The sequence below is a fragment of the Lissotriton helveticus genome, chromosome 3_1 (genome assembly GCF_964261635.1).
Source record: "Lissotriton helveticus chromosome 3_1, aLisHel1.1, whole genome shotgun sequence".
Lineage (NCBI taxonomy): Eukaryota > Metazoa > Chordata > Amphibia > Caudata > Salamandridae > Lissotriton > Lissotriton helveticus.
The window spans coordinates 396,105,524-396,126,245 of NC_136061.1; the positions used below are offsets into that span (position 1 = coordinate 396,105,524).

The following is a 20,722-nucleotide window of genomic DNA, read 5'->3' on the forward strand; positions in this document are numbered from 1 at the left end:
TGCATTTTTCGACACTGTAAGAGATTATTTTTGATTGCTCCGGGGTCCACGCACATGGGCGGGACTATTCACTAGATTATGACTATACACAGAGATCCCCTACTACAGAACACATATACTCTTGTACAGTACCTCAGGAAAAAGAAGAGATCCCAAAAAGCAGGCACTCGTGGAAGAATACAAGGAGCCAGTTAGATAGGTGGTAAACAATAGGAGGGGCAAAGACATGCTAGACAGCCTAAAACAAATAAAACCAACAAATAGAAAGAAAGCAAATGTGAGTACAAAATAAAAAGCCAATGATCAGCAGTGGGTGGAATGCATTCCCAGGGAAGTTTTCAGCATATTCCTAATATGTCTTTGCAACCAGACATGTGTGCTGCCTGGTATGCTTCAGCCTTAAAACGGTATGCTGCCACTACCCGGTTTGTGCTACTTAGCTCTGGGTAAGGGTAATAGCCATTCACCACTACCAGAGAGTAACGCTTTGTGTTCCCCTCCCGGTCTAACCAGAACGCAATTCGTGAGACAGACCTAAGTCATGTCGCACCCGCACAATCCCATGTTCGCCCATAACGAAAATGTGGTACTAGCGATCCAGATATCACTGCACCGGGGGCACTCAGAGCAGGGTGAATGTTAATCGCCATGCAGGGGGTTTTCCCTTCCCAACGGTGACTTTTGGCTGAGCTGTTGTCTTCACAGCTCACTTCGTACTCCCCCTCTTTCCATGTGGCTCTTTATACTTTCTGTGACTGCATCTCATGTTTATCACCCACGCTGGGATGTGAGTTGGTCCGTGTGAATGAGGCTGTAGATTTGCTCTCCAGTGTGATTGCCTGAAGATGTTCAGAGGAGCCCTCTGTGGGTCTTTTGGGGCTTTGTACGAAAGCTTTAATGGACTAAATGGCACGGCCTTCTGTGGCTTTGAGGGGATCAAGCCTAAATTCCAAAGTATTGTTTTTTGTTTTCTTAGTCTCCATGCAGGTGTAATTTAATGCAGGGGGGCTTATATGAAGCAAAACTGCAAACTGAGTTTCGCTGAACCGTATTTTCACTTGGACTATTTGCTAACTCCTAGTATAATCGGGTGAAAACAACAGTGCTTGTTCAGTTTTTTTGGGTCCAAGATTAATTTTGTGTTATTAGCCTAAGCAAAAAGGGTATACTCATGTGTTTGAATCTTGTAACCTAGTATTAGGTCACAAATGTGCCCTTTTTCCGCGTTTGGGTGCTCCAGAGTGGCTAGGTGAAGTGCAAAGAGTGGAGAAGTGAAGTGAAAAGAGGGAAACTTTAGAATGTAAACATGAATCTGATAGACCTATTCACTTTCTCTTATTGCTGTTCCTTGATGATTTGGGAGAACACATGTACAAAAATAGGCGCCAGGGGTGCCAACCAGCAAGTCTGGAGTAGCTTCTGCTAATTTTGGCTATTCATAATTGGTGTTCAAGAGCTACAAATGACTGCATACGTCCATATATACGCACACGTGCACTGCTTTTATGTACAGCTCTTTATATAGAAAGGTTTGTATACAACTATTATTACTCATTCGATTGTCCGATGATTAAAAGATGAACAGTGAATAAACTATAACGGGATTTCAACCTTTATCCTGTTGGCAACACTCAGATCACAGATCATAGTAATGAGTGTTTAACCCACTGACCTTTATTAAAATCTACACGCAGTTCTCCAACATTAAATAGATGCAATCTTATAAGACGTTAGCATAATCAGTAGGCATGCTCTCTAGATTAGTAAACATACTTTTAAGATGAAATTAAACTCTTTTACTTAAAAGTAAAAATAGGCTTTGTGACATCACCTCATATGATGTTTCAAACGTATATTTTATAAAGACTTTTTTCCTTCATAAGAGGAGCATGTAGATTACACTCGTTCCCTACCCCCATTCGGCCATTTACACCTCACCTCACCTACCCTAGGTTTTTTAAAGAAAAATAGTTCGAGGAGGCTATCTTGCAACATTTCCATTTGCTTACATAATAGTATAGCTGATCACACACTGATGGGAAGCATTTAAGTTGACCACTTGGTCTGATCAAAGACCTGGAACACAGTTTGGTCAGCCCCAAATACTTTATTTTTCCTATCACTACCTCTTCTTTCTCTCTGCTTTTCTTAGCTTTAGGGAGCATCACCTGGATTCGAGGGGAGTGTCCACCCCTGGGACATAGCGGTTTCCCCGCTAGCACCAACAGAGAAACCTGTGTTTGCTCCTGCTTGGTGGGAGCATTTTTAAATCTCCCTCAAAGCTGGAGCAAACACATTGCCTGCTCCCAGCCGGTGGGAGCGTTTTAAATGGAAATGCAGACCTAACTATAACTACCTATATGTTGGTGTGGAAAAACCAAAGGTTACAGTGACTTTTAGTTGAGTAAAGTACTAAGATTTTAGCGTACATATAAACAACTAGAAATTCACTGAAAAAATCTAAGTTTAAGTGATGTTATAGCTAGGACTTGTAATATTATAAACACTATATATTTAAAACAAAAACAAACATAGGAATACACCAGTTATAATTTACTGATCTAACTGGATCTTGCGCCCCCGCTGTGCACTGCTTATGACCTCACTTATTACATCACTGATGACATGATGACATGTTCAATGACGTCATTGATGACACCATCCAGTCATTGTGTCTGAGTCTTATAGTGTTTGTGGACTTGACGTAATGCAATATGCTACATCTGTGGCTAATTTCTATCACCAGTCATGTGATAATGGGCATAATGTTTGACAATATGCTGGACGCATAGCTTATCTGTTGAGTAACCTCCATTTGGTGGATGTAACCTTCTTTTTACTGCTATTCACTCATCTTGAAAGCAAAATACCTCCATTGATGTTAATGTGGTCACTCCTTTTTCAGCCTTAAACACCCTCCAACACTATTCACCTTAACGTAATCACCCTCTTGGAGACTTCACGTGACCCGCAATTAATAGTCAGAAGGTTCATACGTATGCGTTTATCACTGATAAAACATCTTCCGCCAGTCCCTATGGACACTTCGTACTTTGCTAAAATACATTACACACATTGCTGAGATGAGTGTAGAGGCATACAACCTTAAATGTATGCCAACAACTCCAGTGGTGAGTTAGACCACATGAAAGTGGCTCCAGCCAACATGTCTCATTATTCAGAAAGTCTGCAATGCCTCTGAATTTTTACCAAAGCTCTATAAATAAATATTTACTCCGTATAAATGTCATCTTTACATACCGTTTGTTTATAGCACTGTATTACAATTATTGAACATGGGCACGTTCCCAAACTACCACTGTTGGATAAAGGATCATCTATAGTCAATAGAAGCTTTGGCCAGATTTTTTGCTACAGGCTTGGCCTTTAAGTCACAACCTATTTTCAAAAAATACCTCTGCAGCCCACATCAGGTGTGGTCAGCCTTTACCTTATTTAATATGAAGTACTACTTGCACCCCAAACATTACTGGTTTTTAAAAGGTACACCATTTAACTTTCAATATGCACAACCGCAATTACCTCCAGGGCTTATGCTGTTTCCATGCTATGCACCCACACAGGTACACACAGTGAAACTATGTTGCCTATGACTTTGGTGTTATTAGTGATACCATCAATGATGTAATTTGAGAAGTCATCAGTGATGTAATATGTTAGGTCATAAGTGATGCATAGCAGGGTTTTAAGTTCTAGTTTGCTCACTAAACTCATTCGCATATTTCAGTATTTTTTTTTTCAAACATTACCTCATATCTTATTGCTTGTTTTATACATACTAATTTGTCTATTTTGTAGGCAGCACATTGGCAGCACAATCCATTAGATTAAGAATGAATTCTAGAGCATATCATAGAGCATAGCGACATCTAACAGAATGATCAAACAATGACTTGGTGCTCACCATGGCATCTATTTGGAAGGAACTAAAACAACCTATATTATAATAAGCTCCCACCCATGTATCAAGACAGCAACTGTCAATCTCCTGTAAAAGAGGGTAGCATTTTCCCCAGTGTCCTGACAAATGTATAAATAGTACTAGTAAACTCTTTTCTAGGATTACTTTATCCTGAGAGCAAGTTATCTGCCTGACTAGGGATTGGTGAGGAAGAAACGATTCTTCTCAGAGGCTAAAACTACTGGCTGGTTGTTGCAGCTGTATGTCAATTGTTATTCTTTTTACTTATGATAAGTCGTATATTGATCTGTGATGCGTTCATGTGTTTTCATGATGGTCACTGTGAAGCTTGGAATCTTGACCAGCACAGTTCTACATCTGGAATAGTGGTGTCTAATGTTTGAGGTCCAGTGGTGGTTGGGTCTTTCCTATATTTAGTTTTGCTTTTCTTTCTGTGCTTATTAAAGGCCCTTAAAACCTTAAGCTTGTCTCATTATTACTGTTGTTTCTTGGAGGGACGAGTAAGATGGGCCATTGCCCGTTGTTTACATGTGTCAGTCACCAACAAGAAGTGTCATGTACAACTCGGGACCTGTTCTTACGGTGAATATAATCCTCCTAATCCAGGCCTGCTACTATCATTATGTAAGTACAGGTAGCGGCTATCAATTTTACGTCTCGCTTTACTGGATCTGGGTCACCTTTTTACCAAAAGAGGATCTTAAAAACTGGTTGTGTTGTTTACCAAAATAATTCCTCCTCTATTCAACCCTCCCCTCCCCAAAAAGGGTATCTTGGAGTGAACGGAGAGGAAGAGTGGAGAAAAAGTGTAGAAGAGGAATGGAGGAGCCTCACGGGAGTAACACCATGGAGGCAAGCAGGATGGTACTCGCCTGCTACCTAGGTTCTCATCATCAGCATCCAGCACTCCAAACAGAAGAAGTGTGATGGTGCATAAAAGAAAAAGAAAACACGTGTATGGTGCTAGGGTGTCAATTCCTGTCTGTGTAACCCACTTGGTGTACCGCAGGTCTAGACCCACAAAAAAGGGGGAGAAAGTGTGCCGGACCCTATGGCACATTATTCCCGTGTAGTAAAACCGAGCAAGAACACACTGGCCAAATATACTTTATTCCATGCTGTGTGTCTGCTACCTATTAAAAAGCCGACATGTTTCGTTTCCCCTAGAAAACTTACGGCAACTTCTTCAGGGCATGGGTCTGTCACTCCACCCTGCACCAAATTTCAATTGTATGCCATGGTTAGGCACTTCACAGGCATACCTATACCTGTATGTTCATAAGGATGTGTGCATTAAGTCACTTTCTCAATTGGTTCCCTCGTGCTGCCGTCGTCAGCCGGGACCTCGTGTGTCATGGAGCGTTGTCTCTACACCGTTGTCTCTACACCGTGACGGTGTAGAGACCACGACCACAAACAGTCCTCTGGACAATACGAAGATTAAACATCCTGCCCCTCCTTAAAACAAGTCTGATACACAGAATAAACAGCCCTGATGAAAGACCAGTGACCTTGCGCCTGGTCTTGAAACGCGTCGGCAGCTTTTCTTGGGTGGAATAAATTACCATCTTCAAGATACTAGGACCGGCTGGTCCAGTATTCAAGCGTCTACGAGCTATTGAGTTGCTTATATTCCCCCTAGAAATTAGTTTTTCTCATGTTCTGATTGTAATGTTTGCGATATTGTTGTTTGTGATGTATTCATAATTTTTTGTAATGTTTGATGCAGAAACTTTATTTATTGTGTAAACATTGTGTGTTTTTCTACGTATGTACAGAGTATATATAGTTTTGTAAATATTTAAATGTATAGTCTTTTTTCAGTTACAAGCCTTGTGAAAATTTGAAAAGTACAAAATGATTGACATAAAATATTTATGTTGAGGGTGGTCACAATACATTTTCTTACCCTCTTAAAAAATTGATTGAGTAATTGTGGTGCGGGCACTGTGTGTTTTTGCGATGATGAGAACCTAGACAGCAGGCGAGTACCATCCTGCTTGCCTCCATGGTGTTACTCCCGTGAGGCTCCACCATTCCTCTTCTACACTTTTTCTCCACTCTTCTTCTCCGTTCACTCCAAGATACCCTTTTTGGGGAGGGGAGGGTTGAATAGAGGAGGAATTATTTTGGTAAACAACACAACCAGTTTTTAAGATCCTCTTTTGGTAAAAAGGTGACCCAGATCCAGTAAAGCGAGACGTAAAATTGATAGCCGCTACCTGTACTTACATAATGATAGTAGCAGGCCTGGATTAGGAGGATTATATCTTTCAATCAATTGGGGGGTGGATCACTTGTCCTGCCAACCTGGATTCCTCAGGTATTTAGTACGTCCCTCGGTAAAAAAAAACTCCTGCACTCGAGTTGTTGTCGTAAATAGCATTATATATTGATTCTCCGCCATGGCACTCGGGTGTCTGCATAATCACAGGGTTAGTTTGTATGCAGCCTCCACCATGAGGGAGTCATCCAAGGTTATGTGCAGTAGTGTCCAGTGATTTGTGAAGGTGGTGAAGTTTGAAAATAACTCGGACAGCCAGAAGGTGAATTTATTATTCTGGATTTGAGTTAATTATCTCTAATCATCTACATGCGTTTCGAGGTAAGCCTACCTCTTGCTCACGTGAGCAAGAGGTAGGCTTACCTCGAAACGCGTAGGGGCTGTTTTTTCGCCAATAAACCTGAGCACTGAAAGATTGATATGGGCCTCGACTCTGGTGTCTTTACATACAAGGATTATGCCAGGATTTGAACATATATATATATATATATAGACACATATTAACCTATAAGTCACTCCTATGGCAGGCCTTAACAATCCTGAAGGCAGAGTGCTTGGTTTTGTGTGAGAGGGTGCCCTAGCATGAGCTGAGCCCCTCTGCAGCTTTCGGAAATACCTCCTTATAGCTGTTCTATGATATAGCCATACCATATACTCTTAAGTGCATTATAATCCTCGCGTTTAATGCTAATTTTGATTTGGCTTTATCAAAACATGTCGTGTTTGGTGTCAAACACTTTGGAATACTACCCCCTCCCCCCCCCCAGTTCTCGCGGCAGGGGTAGCATTCCACCCTTCTAGAGGGAGAAGACATGGGCACACTTACTTTACCCGTAAATGTTTTAAAGAGCCTCGGCATCACAAAATGGATGCTGCTGCCACTGACCTCCTGCTGCTGGATGAAACTCCGGCAGGGGAGGTCTGGACAATAGGTTTCCTGTACAGGGAGGTGCTAGCACTTCCCCTGTCAGGCTTAAGTGTATTGGGGCAGGGTGGGTTGCATTCAGTGAATGCTTTTCAGACACTGCCTGGGGCACACAAGGTGCTCCATGCATTTCCCAGTTCAAACCGGTTGCTGGGGCACTCAGCCTGAGCTCTGGCGCGAAACTGGACAAAGGGGAAGGGGTGTAACCACCCCCTCTCTAGGTCCTCCCATACGTGGGACCCTAGTGTTAGTCCAACCCCTAAACTTGGTATAAGTATAGGAACCCAGTCACTAGGACTTTAGATTACCCTGGACGAAACTCTGCAACATATATCTTGGACCTTCGACATTCCATTTCGACTGGAAGACAGAAGAAATCTCCCTTGAGGTCAAGGAGTGACCTCCCTGTTCAAACAGGCACCAAAGAAGCATCTTGCCGGTCTGCATTTTCGAGGCTCCCGCCGGATCCCGAAGAATATGCGACACAGGACACGGACTTCCAGACATCTCCGAGGCTGACACGAGTTCTCAGCAAAGCGGAGACCTGTAGCTGACACGAGAGAGACGTGGGACCGGAACTCCTGGATATCCTGCAATTTTGCAACTGCACCTACTTCCCAAATTTTCCCAAAGTTGTGCATTGGGCTATTTGTTGCCTTCGCTCCGAGCATCTTTTGCACCGAAGCTGAGAGGCCTACACTCCACGAGTGTTCCGTGGGCCCGTTTTCTTCACCGCTGCTCGAGGTTCCTTCGCGATCCCTAGTCCGTTTCCTAGTGGGTCCCCACGAAGGACAATCCTTTGTTTCAAGGGCTTCCCTGGTTGCTCCAGACGTGCCCTGACTCCCCTCCAAAGAGTGAGTCCCTCAGACCTTGCTGGTCTGCATCAAAGCCAATCTTGTCATCTTGCGTGGGTTGCTGTTGCCAAGGCTTGCTGGGTCCAATCCGGATACCGACGCTGCAGCCCTCGACATCCTTTGTGAGACAGCTCGAATCCAGCTCCTGGTTGTCGTCCATGCCTCCTGGACCTCGTGGCTGAAGAGTCAAGCTTCACCTACTTCACCTTAAAGCACCCGACATCGGCTGGCATCTTCTTGTCTGTCCCCTCTGCTTTCAGGTTCTTCAGATCTCCGATCCACCCTTGGATCCACCCGGATACTTTTTATCTGGTCGCCTGCAGCACTTCTTCGCAGCTCTCCATTGGAATCGATGACGAAACCCAACACAAAAAGACACCTGTGCACCCGGCTTCCCTGGGTGAGGTAACACGAGTACTCCGGTGCTCCCGTGGGTCTTGACTCTCAAAGTATCTAAGTCTAAAGGGGTTCCATCGTAGTTCACTCCTAAGTGTCCTTAATCTTTAAAATTGTAACTTGTACTTTCCTCATAGAAGTCTATGGTGATTCGCTGCTGTGTTTAGACACTGCACGCGTCCCCCGTGAGAATCCTGCTCCCCTACCTTGGTTCCTGGTTGCCCCAGCGGTTCTACAGGCCCTAGGCCTCACTTCTATCCCTCACGTGGTTTTTATACTACTATTTTAGTATATGGTTTGTGAGGCCCCTAGGGCATAAGATACACTGTGCTAATTTACTGTGTGCTAATTAAGTTCTTGTATTTGTACTTTTGACACTATCCTCATAAAGAGACTAGAGGGGTGTGTTCTAGAATAAATACATATATTTTATATATATACCTTGTGTGGTGTACTTTCATTTGATCATTCAAGGGATTATAGACTGGTAAAACAAGCTGCTTTACATTCCTTCAAGACTTAGCCTGAAGGCTGCTCTCCACAGCTACCACTAGGATAGCTTTCTATAAAGGTTTGCTAAACCTACCATCAATAAGGGTCGTTTGGACTGGTGCAAGGTGCCCACTAGAATAGTGGACATCATATGCCAGGCGAACTTCTCACACCCATCAAGAAGGGTTTACTGAACTGTCTTGTTTGGTTTGATAAAAGGATCAAGGCTTTCATTTGGTGATAAATTTGAGAGTTGAACTCCTTTCGCTACAGGATTTTAAAGATGGAGGTAATTCTCCTCCTGAGAGACATCTTAAGAGGAAACAACTGGATGGTCTGTCTGGACCTGAAAGAAGCCTTCTTCACCATTTTCATTTTTTGAGCCTCACCCGCGATTCCTTCAGTTTGGTGGAATGGAAAGAAATACAAGTTAACACGGTTCAGACTGTTATCTGCAGTTTGGTGCTTCGCCAAGGTGTTGGGATGAGTGGTGGAATTTTTGAAAGCTTAATGAGTACAATTTATCATTTACTTAGATTGCATGATTCTCATGCCTCAGTACGAAATGATTTTTTGAGCAATTAGATCTCACCGTGAGAGTGTTGCAGGAATTGGCTTTCATTATCAATTGTCCAAAGTCTGCTCTGATCCGGTCATAGGAATTTGAGCTTCTGGGATTCAGGATACATTTTCTTTAGCTCAGGTGAAACCTTCTGAATGCCGACGTGAAATCTATCAAGAGAGAAATGTAGAGCTTTCTCTCCCTCAGAAACATTTGCCTCAGACAGATGGTGAGAATTGTGGGTCTGCTCTTTGCCTCCAGTCTAGTCATTGTTCCTGGACCCTTACACTACAGGGCTCTACATAAACTAAATATTGTACAGCTCAGGAATGGCCTGTCTCACAAGGTCAGAATGGAACTCCTGCTTAAAATCAGGCGGGAATTAGAATGATGACTCAGACACATTGATAGCTGGAATGAGCAGACCATCTTCAGATACTCCCCAGATATCATTATAGATGTCAGTACCAGCAGGTTGTGTTGAGAAGCCCGATTTGAACAATTCAACACAAAAATAAAGTAATCAGAAAGAGAAAAGAAACACTGTGTCAATTGTCTGGAGCTTTTACCGGGATCTTTTGCAATCAAATGCATAACAAGAGTTTGGACTTTTATGTTCTGTTAAAGATGTACAGTTTACTTGCAGTCTTCAAAATAGCCAAACTGGGAGTAACGGGTTCGACATGCCTAGTGAACATGGCCAAATACTTTTTGCATTGTTTTGTGGAATACCACATTTTGGTCAGTGTGGAATACCTACCAGGCTCCGACAACTAAGAGGTCGTCTGGAACTCTAGATATTTAGAGGATTAAAGTGTATGGAAACAAGATCCTCTAGTTTTTCAACACCTGATGGAGAAAAGGGATTTGTGTGAAGTGGACCTGTTTGCGTCAAGGCGCAACAATCAACTTTAGGCCTGTTTCAACTGGTGTCCAGATACAGAGACTCTAGCCACAGACTGGTTTCTACAGAATTAGTTAGGCTACAGGCTGATGCATTTCCACCTTCCATGATGATTCCAGGAGTGGCAGCTCAGCACAACAGGAATAGGTAGAGCTTTTCCTGACTACACAAATATTGAGATCGCATTTATGGTTTTCAGTATAAATGTTGTAAAAAAAACGAAATCCTGTATGTATCTAGCACATGTACTCTTATGCATTACATATATAGCCAAGAATATACAAATCTTTTCAAATATAGATGCCGTTTTACAGTGGTTCGGAGCTGCTGGTAGTTTTAAATATACTTGCTGATTTTCATGGTTCATGTAGGCCCGGAAGTCATGTAACTCAAGGTTGTACATATGCAAATATTAAAGAAGTGCAACCTCGCTTTCAAACCAGGTAACAGGAAGCCGGATTTTAGGAGGATAATGAGTATGCTGTGTGTTTGTGAATGTACCTTCCCCTCAAGGATGTTTTGCATTTCCGCTGGGTAAATATGCTGTCATCTGCTCATTAGATATGTTTTTGCTGGAAGTTACAAGTTTCTCTCACTTGGGTAAGCTCGTTTGACTTGTGTTGAGAAAAAGCACTTATATATTGGTCCGCTATTCAATGTATTTTAGCTTCTAAGTTCCTACTGACCTTTTATACTGAGAGCCCTTGTCAGTTGACATGACCATTGTCTGTGGCTGTTTTACTGTACTGCTGTTTTGCGTTAAGTGAGGGTTAGACTTGAGGCTTCGCGACGTGTTGTGTTTTTCATGGTTCAGGTAGTCCTGGAATCAAAGTAACTCAAAGTTGAACATTGTACATTTCAAAGAATCGCATCATCACTTTCCTGGAATGAGGAAGTGGGATTTTATGAGAATAATGGGCCTAGCTTTGTGTTTATAAATTATATATTCCCTTTAAGGTTTTGCGCTTCCTCAGGAGAATATTCTGCCACCTACTCATTAGATATGTTTTTGCTGAAAGTAACAAGTTTCTGGTACTTGGTTGGACTCAATTGACTTGGGTTAAGGAAAAGCATTTATATATTGGTCTAAAATTCTATGTATTTTAGCTTCTAAGTTCCAGCTGACCTTTTCTAGCGAGAGCCCTGGTCACTTGAAATGACTATTACATTTGTCTCCTCTGCTGTTCTGCTTGCTATTTTGCTTTAAACACTTGTTGGACTTTAGGCTTCCCGATGTTTTATGCTTCATTTGTAACAATGGGAATGACAATAGCTTACCTGGTTCTGCTGCCCACATCTCTTGACAAATCATCTAGGCCTTTACCATCCATTGATGTTGCAAGGACAATTATGTCTGATGGCATCGAAAATCTCTAGTAATGATAGAAAGTCCTAGTATTTTTGGCAGTCTACCTTTGTTAGGTCGAGCCTAGCACAGCGCGTATGCACTACACTTGGAGAGGGCCTCTTGGAAACACTCCAGACTTTCTTAAAGCGTGTGGTTGTCACATTCTATTGGCCCTTGCATGTGGCTTTCAAAAATGAAAGCACACAAATTGCCAAAGGCAGGTGCATGTTCCGCCTTTTCTCTAAATGTTCACTCCCACTTTATTTGGGTTTCGGGAGCGAGCAGCAGCGTGCCGGGTGTCAGCTGCATTCCCTACATTCCTAGCAGCGCACACGCACCACTCGCGGTCTTGACACAAGCGTGCTTTCTCTTCCGCTTGCAATCGGCTCTTTTACTGCTGGGGTATTGTGTATATCTTTGCAGAGATTATTTGTGTATTGTGTGTGTATGTGGAGGCATATATGTGGCTTGAAGCTTTTCATTTCAGAGGTATGTTATTTAGAAGAGAGGTCGAGCCCTTACTTGCTTATGTCTTACTGTGCTCTTTTGTGATTAGGGTTGTGTTTTGTCACGTCTCTGTTTCCGTATCCTTTGTCTGCGCAATTGTATTAGTCACTGCTATCCTATGAATGACAAATTTGTTAACGTGTCCTTTGCAGAAAGGCACTTGTAATTTACAGTTTGTGTGAGGGCTTGTGTGGCTGTGTTTTGTTACTGTCCTCTGCTGTGTGGTCATGTTGTGTTACTGTGTCCTTTGAGAGATGGTTGGAGTGTGGTACTGTACACTTTTGGCTGTTGTAATATTGTGTCACTTCTATGATGGGGTCGCTTCAGTGTACGGCATTATTGTTTTACCGTGTACTTTATGTGCGTTGCTGTGTTTTAGTAAAGGCTTTCCTGTGTTACAATGCCATTCGTAGAAGTCTGGTTGTGTTATGCTGCCTTGCTTGCTTTTGTGGGCCGTGGAGACTGTGCCCTTTGAGAGGGGGTTGTTTAACTTTCTGAGTTCCTTTTTGGGCAGTGTTCTTTCTAGCGCAGTTTGTGCGGGTGTTTTCTTTGGTACAATAGAACAGTATTCCTGGCGGCTTTGCTAATTGTTAACATTACATCATTGTACACATCGAAGATTTATATTTCATTGCCTGAATTTTTTTAATACACATGTGCACCATTGCAACATTTCCTAACCGTAACTACCAAACCATTAAAGGAACGAAGGAAACCACACACCCCCAACATTGCTATCGCCATCGAAAGAAAGTGGGAGCTGGGGTATGGACAGAACTACTTCTGTGTTTATTTATGTATTACAGACCTATAATTAACGATTTATTAAGGACAGTTTTTATAAGGTCCCAAAGGCCAGACCTTTTGGCTATGCCAATGCTTGTTATTGATTGAGTTTGGGCCGACCGATATACTTGTGCGTAGTCCAGATGGTCTGGTGGGTGCAAGGAATGTAATTTGGGTCCAAGTGGGGGCTAATGTGATTCATTTGGCTAGTGTTTTAGCTCGGCAATTAGCTCCTGCTTTGAAATACTGAACAGTTAAGATCGACATCACAGTGGGTCAGGTGCCTGTGGCTAACATGTCAATGGGAGAAAACCCTTTACTAAGGAAGCTGTCAAAAGGTGTTCAGCTTTCAATCCCTCTAAACCAAACACACCATTTAATGGAATATTATGTGGTCCTAAAATGTTTGGAGAGGTGGCCAGCAAATGCAGTTTTAACAAGAAAACAATTATCAGCTAAGTTGGCTATGCTCCTTTGCCTTTTGTCTTGATGAAGTGTTTCAGATGTTAAGACACTTGTCAGAGACTGAATACTTTACTCCTGAGGTTGTTACTTTCTGGATAGCTCCGAGAACGAACAGCTACAGGATCGATTTCTTATTTGACTTTCCCAGACAATTCCAGATTATATGTTGATTGATGTTTAAAAGAATCTTTCGATACTTTGAGGCCTTATACCACAGGTGGTTACACAAATGTTGATTTCTCATATTAAATCTTAAAATCCAATGTCCATTGCTGCTATCGTCAGGTAGATAAAGTGTATTATGTCTTCTATAGGTATTAACGGGTATTATCAGATCTAGATTCTCCACTGAAACAGCTCTCCTGAGAGCTACCGAAACCCTGCGAGAGGGAGCCGATGAGGGCAAGACTATGGCCCTTATCATGCTAGACCTCAGCGCCGCGTTTGACACTGTAGCACATTCCACCATGCTACAGTGTCTAAACCGGGCGGGTGTCACCAAAGAGGCTCTGGGATGGCTGAAAGCTTTTCTCACCAACAGAAGCTTCCAGGTCCAAAGGGGGATCTGCCTCTCAGATAGTATGACACTGGGACAGGGGGTACCTCAGGGCTCTGCCCTGAGTCCTACCCTGTTCAACCTGTACATGGCTCCTCTGGCAGAGGTTGTTCAATCGTTCGGCGTAGAGCTAGTCTCTTACGCCGACGATACTCAACTGTTGATCTCCCTATCTCAAGCTCCCTCCGCTGAGGCCGATAACTTCAAATCCTGCATGAGTGAACTTGCAACATGGATGAACGGAAATTGCCTCAAATTAAACGGTACAAAAACGGAGGTACTGGTAATAGGAGGAAAAGAGACAATGTGGACAAAAGACTGGTGGCCCACCTGCTTAGGACCTCTACCTACTCCTAGTCAGGAAGCTAAGAACTTGGGTGTCTGGATAGACAACAAGCTCTCTTATGACAGCCATGTCAAAAAAACGGTAGGTAAGTGCTTTGGAGTCATGAAAACTCTCAACCGCACCCTGGACCTGCTCCCGCTGAATTCCAGGCGTACCATGACTCAGGCACTTATCACCTCCCGAATTGACTATGGCAATGTGCTGTTGTTGGGAACATCGGACAAAAACATCAGGAAGTTACAAGTCCTGCAAAATTCAGCTGCACGCCTTGTGCTAAGACTTCCTCGTAGGGCTCCTTCTAAACCCTCCCTGGCCTCCCTTCACTGGCTGCCTATTGGGCAGAGGATACTATTCAAAGCTCTCCTATGGTGCCCTAGGATTATCCATCATAAAGCCCCCTCCTATATGTCCGACTTAGCCCTACCATACGAGCCGAATAGGTCCCTTCGCTCCAAGGGAATGGGGCTGCTCAAAACATCGCTCGTGAAAAAAGCTAGGATGGGTGGAAAGTCCTTCCGTACCCTTGCGGCCAGGAAATGCAACACCCTCCCTACTCCCATTAGGCTAGAAAATAATGAGGCCTCTTTCAGGAAACTGCTGAAGACACATCTGTTCACCCTCTAAACCGCCACCTTCCCGGGTTGGTTAAGATTCTCTCTCCACAGCGCGGGGACACGCCGGGAGGCGTCACCAGGCGCTTTAAAAGCCCCTTTAATAATAACGTGTAGGGTAGGGTCACAGCTCATTCTGTAAGGGGCGCAATGGTGTCCGAATCTCTTCTGACAGGTTCACAATTGGAAGAATTTATGAGAGCAGCGGACTGGTCTCGAGTTGCCACATTCACAAAATTCTGTTTCAAACCAGCCGTGTCTATGGTATTACAAGTGATACCAACATTTTTGAAGTGGCATAATCCTCACATCTGTTCCTGCCACTGAATGCAAATCTTGCTTTGTGTCTGAAAGTTTTAATCCTATTAAGAATATTGGGGCGAGGATTGGCCCACCCATTGAATTTATACTGATTGTTATACTCTAATAAATTCTTGAAACCCTACGTTTTAGATCAAAGAAAAGAGGAACATTTGGTGGAGAGAGATAATGTTAATGACGGTTGGAGACGCAGATTGGTTATTGAATATCCTGCGATTTGTAGCTTTTACTCCTTGTTCTTGAGAGTTGTAATTTTAAATGTGTGCTTTTTACTGGCTGCTTAATAAAGCAATGGAAAGAAAAGGCATAATCTGTGCCTCAGTGCTCTTCATAGAATTAAAACTTTCAAAAACATGGAAGCTAGGAAATGTTGCATTCCCAGTAAAAGTGCGAGGAGGAGGAATCAAGAGCTATTGGTAGAACACAAGTGCATTTTAAGACAGAGCGGCCATTGTGGAAAGCTCAGTGCATCTCTGGCGCACGCACTGTCACATATGTGGTGTGGCATAGGATATGTGGCAGCCATTTTAAGAGTTTGGAGAATTTAATTTTAAAGAAAGTTCAACCACTTGCGTCCTATCTTCCACACTAAAATCTCTAGGATGGGGGCCATCTTGACTGATTAAGAATCTATAGCACTATTTACAGAAAATACAAGTTATACACCAACAAGCACTCATAGGAACAAATTTGCTCTGCAAGCATATGTTAATTATAGTGATGTGTGTACCTGGAATTTGTGATCACCACCGAAACTGGCCTACGTTCAAAGATTGACATTTCCTCGGCAGTTAAGGTGTGCAGTGTGTATCTCTGAGTAACATGCCATTTTATCATGCTGTGGTGAAACACACAAAATATATTCGTAAGGGATCAACAACCTAATTAACAACCGAGATATGCACACTTTACGGATATTGTTCTTCGTTGCACAGCTTAGTGTAAATTTAGATCAGAGTTTTTGTTTTCCATTCGGGGAATATTAATCCTCTGCGTCATTTCGGATGCGCTAGAAGAACTACCAATTATATGTAGTCCCAGATTCCCTGCATTCAATACGTATTTAGTTGCAGTCGGTGGTTCTAAATACATAGCAAAAAGGGAAACATATTGTATTTAACTGCTTTGGATTTGAAGTAAGAGCTATTTTCAAAGACTTACCTAGAATACAATCGAGGTATATGCATGTTATTTGTTAATCCTTTTTGTTTTGTATATTCATATGTGTATTTTTCTATGCTGTCATGATGTTCATTGTGAGCTTGGAATCTTGACCAGCACTGTTCCAGACCTGGGAATACAGTGTCTGGGGTTCGAGGTGCAGTAGCCCTTGGACTCAACATGTATTCAGATGTAACTTTCTTAATGTGCCTAATTAAGTCTTAAACTGCTAAAGCTTGTCTCTTTACAACACTGGTTTCTCGGCTTGGTCTGTCTTGTCAGTGTTTCATAGAAGGAAACTGTGCCTTTCACCTTTCACTCTTGCCACCATTTTGGAAGCTACCTAAGCTTGAGGAAAGCAAAAGTGTCTTCCATGAATTGGAAGACAGAAAACGGAACTGATTTGCATTTAATATCAAAGAGTATGAGATCTGAAAATGTTTGAAATGCATGAAATATATGTGAAACATGAATGATTTTTCTGTTATATGTGTACATATATATATATATTTATATATAGATAGATAGATAGATAGATAGATAGATAGATATTTCGCATTCCCCTCTTCAGTCTACTTCATAATGATAACGTTACATCTGAATTTATAGCCTTGACTCAAAAAATAAACTAAGCTTCTGATTTAGCTTAGCAGAAAAAAACAGATTTAGTATATTGAATGTGAGTGGAAACATATAAATCAGTGACTTCTACTTATTTTTTAAATGGACTTGTATGCGTCACTTCCTGTCACATGGAAGAATTCAAGATGGAGGATGTTGGGATACCTTGTAATGTTTAACATTGCACTAAGAGGAATCACCCTAACCATTGCATCTTTTTAAAATTAGCCGGTTCAGTTTCTTTAGTCAGATGTGGCATTTTCCCGTTATGCCTGGTGTTTTTTGCTGTACTGAGCAGCATTTATTCACATTTGAGGTCTGGGATTGTCGACATTGTGTGCATGGTGCATGACTGAATGTAAGTTCACCAAGATTAGTAGCGGTTCTTAAAACATATTATTAAGGGCATGGCTAAGATGGGCAAATTCAGTGCTAAATGGTGCTGCAGTGTGCACATAAACCAAGGAAGAGCAACATTATCTGTCAGCGGTAATTGCCCCTGTTGATGTTCGTAAACCATGGGCACTGTTGAAGGATTGACTGCTTGAATATGTCTTGTCTCACTAATAATTTGAAGATGTTTCTGTAGTGGTTTCTGTACTGGTGAAGTACCCAGTATCCATGCCTGTATTGTAGTTCTGAGTAGAAAGGTTATGGGCATTCGATGGGTGTGGTGTTGTACTCTAATTTCAGGAGAGATGGGCGGCATTGGTGCTGAGAGGGACTCTGAGTGACTGTTGGGTTGGTGCTTGGGGATTGTGTTGGGTGGAGTATTTTAACGTTAACTTGAAAGGAGGCACCAAGGAATGAAATTGCAGTACACCGTATATGTGTATTGAGAGGGTTAATCAAATGCAGGCAGCTGAAGCTCTTGGAAGTGACCTGAGAGTGTATGCCTTGTATGGTCAGCTCAATCAAATATGATCTGCGTCTTGGAGAATTGTGGTTTCTCTTCTGTAACGAGCTTTTTTTTATTGTTTGCAGTATTTTGTGTTCCCTTTGCCTATGGAGCTTCCTGTAGAAGGGTGGCAGGCCCATGCCCGTCGCAAGTGGGCTTTATCAACACCATTGTTCAAAGAAAAGTTCAGTCCGAGTGCTGCCCTGATGGAAAGCATCCTTGCCTGCCAACTTCAGTACGTAATGCCGGAGGTGGAGGTACCCACCTATGTATCAGCCATTTGGCTGCTTTGCACGCCTTCTATCTGTGGTAACAGTTGTATCACCTTTCTGTACGTGGTAGTTGCTGTTTATATCCACTTTAGGTATAGTTTGATGTGTCCACGTCCAGCATGTCATGCCTTTTTTACCCAGTTTACATAAATACTCTTTTTGTCGCTCCCATATTTAATTACTATTGTTCCCACCATCCTTTATTTTACACCTGCTGAACCCGCCTCTAGTACGCAATGACTACTTTAATCGCCTCTTTTATGTAATGATGGCTGTACCTACCTCCTTCATGCAGTGACTGCTGTGCCCACTCCTGTAAGTAATGAACACAAAGACCCTTGCCTCTAAGTAATAATGTCCATTGTTGCTACCTTCAGTACACTGTGATTTCTGTGCCCTCCAAGGTTAACCAGTGGATGAATCTGATCTGTTTTCATAGGAATGCTGGAAAGGCTTGCTTTAAATAGTAGTCTGTCTCTGGAACTCTTTTTCTGGCCCTACCCTGTAACTATGGTATAGGAAAAGGCTACATACTCAAACCCGAAGGCTACAAATCAATAATGTGCTGTCTGGTTCTTTTATCTAAGAATTTGAAGGCAGATGTTTACTTTATTCTCTCCATCAGCTATGATCCTTATAATATCTGCTAAAATATCTTCACTGTAGGACTGTGGCAATTCATGTTATGTGCAGATTCAGGCATTCCTGATTCAGTGCCTTCATTTGAAAAGGTGGCCACCTACTTCATCAGTGGTGCTTACATAAAGACCAACGTGTATTTCACCAGGTGCCCTATATTGGTTACCCCAGCTTAGCTGTGCCTAGGTCAAGATTTTCCATTTACATCACTGCATTTAACCGTATTGACCAATTTCAAGTTCTAGCTATATACACATGATATATTTGACAGTTAACATTTAAATATTATTTGTACAGTTACACACTACCATTTCAACCTCCCACTCATTACCTCCAAACTCCCTGCCTTTAATCAGCCTGTCCCGTCACTCTTCCCTGCAAGGTACCCTCTCCTGTCACATTAATAAACCAGCACCACAGGTTCAGTGATGGGTAGAGTTTTCGGGTGGTGAAGGGTTTTTAGTGTTTGGGAATAAATGGAGCGTAGGATGGTGTGAGGTTTTAAGGGTTCAGGGATATTTGGAGCTTATATAGAAAGGGTTTTTAGGGTTCAGGGTTGCAGGAGTTTAGGTGTGGAGAGGGGACTTAGGGGTCCTGAATGAGTGTTTTTCAGAGGTGGGGAGGGATTTTTAGGGTTTCGGGATGACTGGAGTTTATGGATGGTGCAGGATTTTAAGAGTTTAGGGATGGATGTGGTGTAGTAGTAGGAAAAGGTCTTTAGGATTCGGGAATGGGTGGAGTTTCGTGCGGGGGTAGGTTAAGAGTTGGATAACGTTTAGGAGTAGAAAAGGCTTTAAGGGTTCAGGGATGGGTGGATATTAGGGGTCAGAGATGGGTTTTGTTTATATGTGGGGAGGCATTTATAGGAGGCATAGATGGATGGTGCTTAGGGATCAGCGAATTAAAAGCATCCAAAGTAATTGCTTGGCTATGTAAAACACATAAATCCAAAATAATGTCCCCTGGCATAAAGGATTGAAATACATGCCTTAGACAAATATGTTTCTGAAAGGAAGAACTGTAACCATTTCATTTACATCTTAAAATGTAACTATGCAGCAGCCAATTTGCGAAAAAATGACTTTCTATAAACTGGTATCTATGAAATGAAAAATGCCATTCTTCCTTAACATTTCCATTAATCCGTTTAGATGAAATGGTTTCTCAGTAATGGTATTCTAGTACATTGTTTTTCTATGCAATCACATACAATCATGCCAAGAACCTCTGCACAACCTCAACAAATTCCCCATCACCAAACTATCTGAGAGAAACAGGTTAGTATTACATTCCTTACCTTAGAATATTCCCAGGCGTCAGACTGGATCAGGAAACTTTTGCGTAGCAGTACCCCTGTGCGTCGGTAGGCGTTGTCCTCGGATGACGCCGTCCCTGGTCCGACCCTCGGTCCGGATCCGGCGTTGGAGCGGCGTCACTCGACGCCGCATTCTGCGCCGCCCGAAGAGGAATTCTTTGAGGATCTGGGTCCATCCTTTATCCCTGAATTTCAGGACATGGACTACGAGGGAGACTGGGGGGGGGGTCTGAGGACCCCCTGGCATGTGAGTGCCAGTCATATGAGGACTGGACACAGGAACTAGGGGAAGTCAGTGGCCTGGATACCTCCCCAGTCACTGGTTTTGTCTCCCCTCCTACCGTGGCTATGGAGGAGGAGGCAGCTTATTGTGTGGTGCTGATGAGGGCAGCCAAGGCCTTGGCTCTTGAGCTCCCTGTCGCAACAGTGAGGTCCAACATCCTCATAGAGGTCCTTAAACCGCCGGTAAGCTCCCCAGAGGCTCTACTGCCGTTTAATGAGGCTCTCAAAGACGTC

At 42.7% G+C, this 20,722-nt stretch overlaps 1 protein-coding gene across 3 annotated transcripts in view; it reads left to right on the plus strand.

Moving 5' to 3' along the window:
- The window catches only part of SMYD4 (SET and MYND domain containing 4), a 157,404-nt gene that overhangs the window by 40,286 nt on the left and 96,396 nt on the right, over positions 1-20,722 (plus strand). For all 3 annotated transcript variants that reach the window (XM_078680148.1, XM_078680146.1, XM_078680147.1), the window contains exon 2: positions 18,067-18,215. Coding sequence is in view for 2 of the 3 variants with exons in the window: in XM_078680146.1 (XP_078536272.1) it covers positions 18,088-18,215 (128 nt within the window). In the remaining variant the exon portion in view is untranslated. The remainder of the gene's footprint in view (positions 1-18,066; positions 18,216-20,722) is intronic.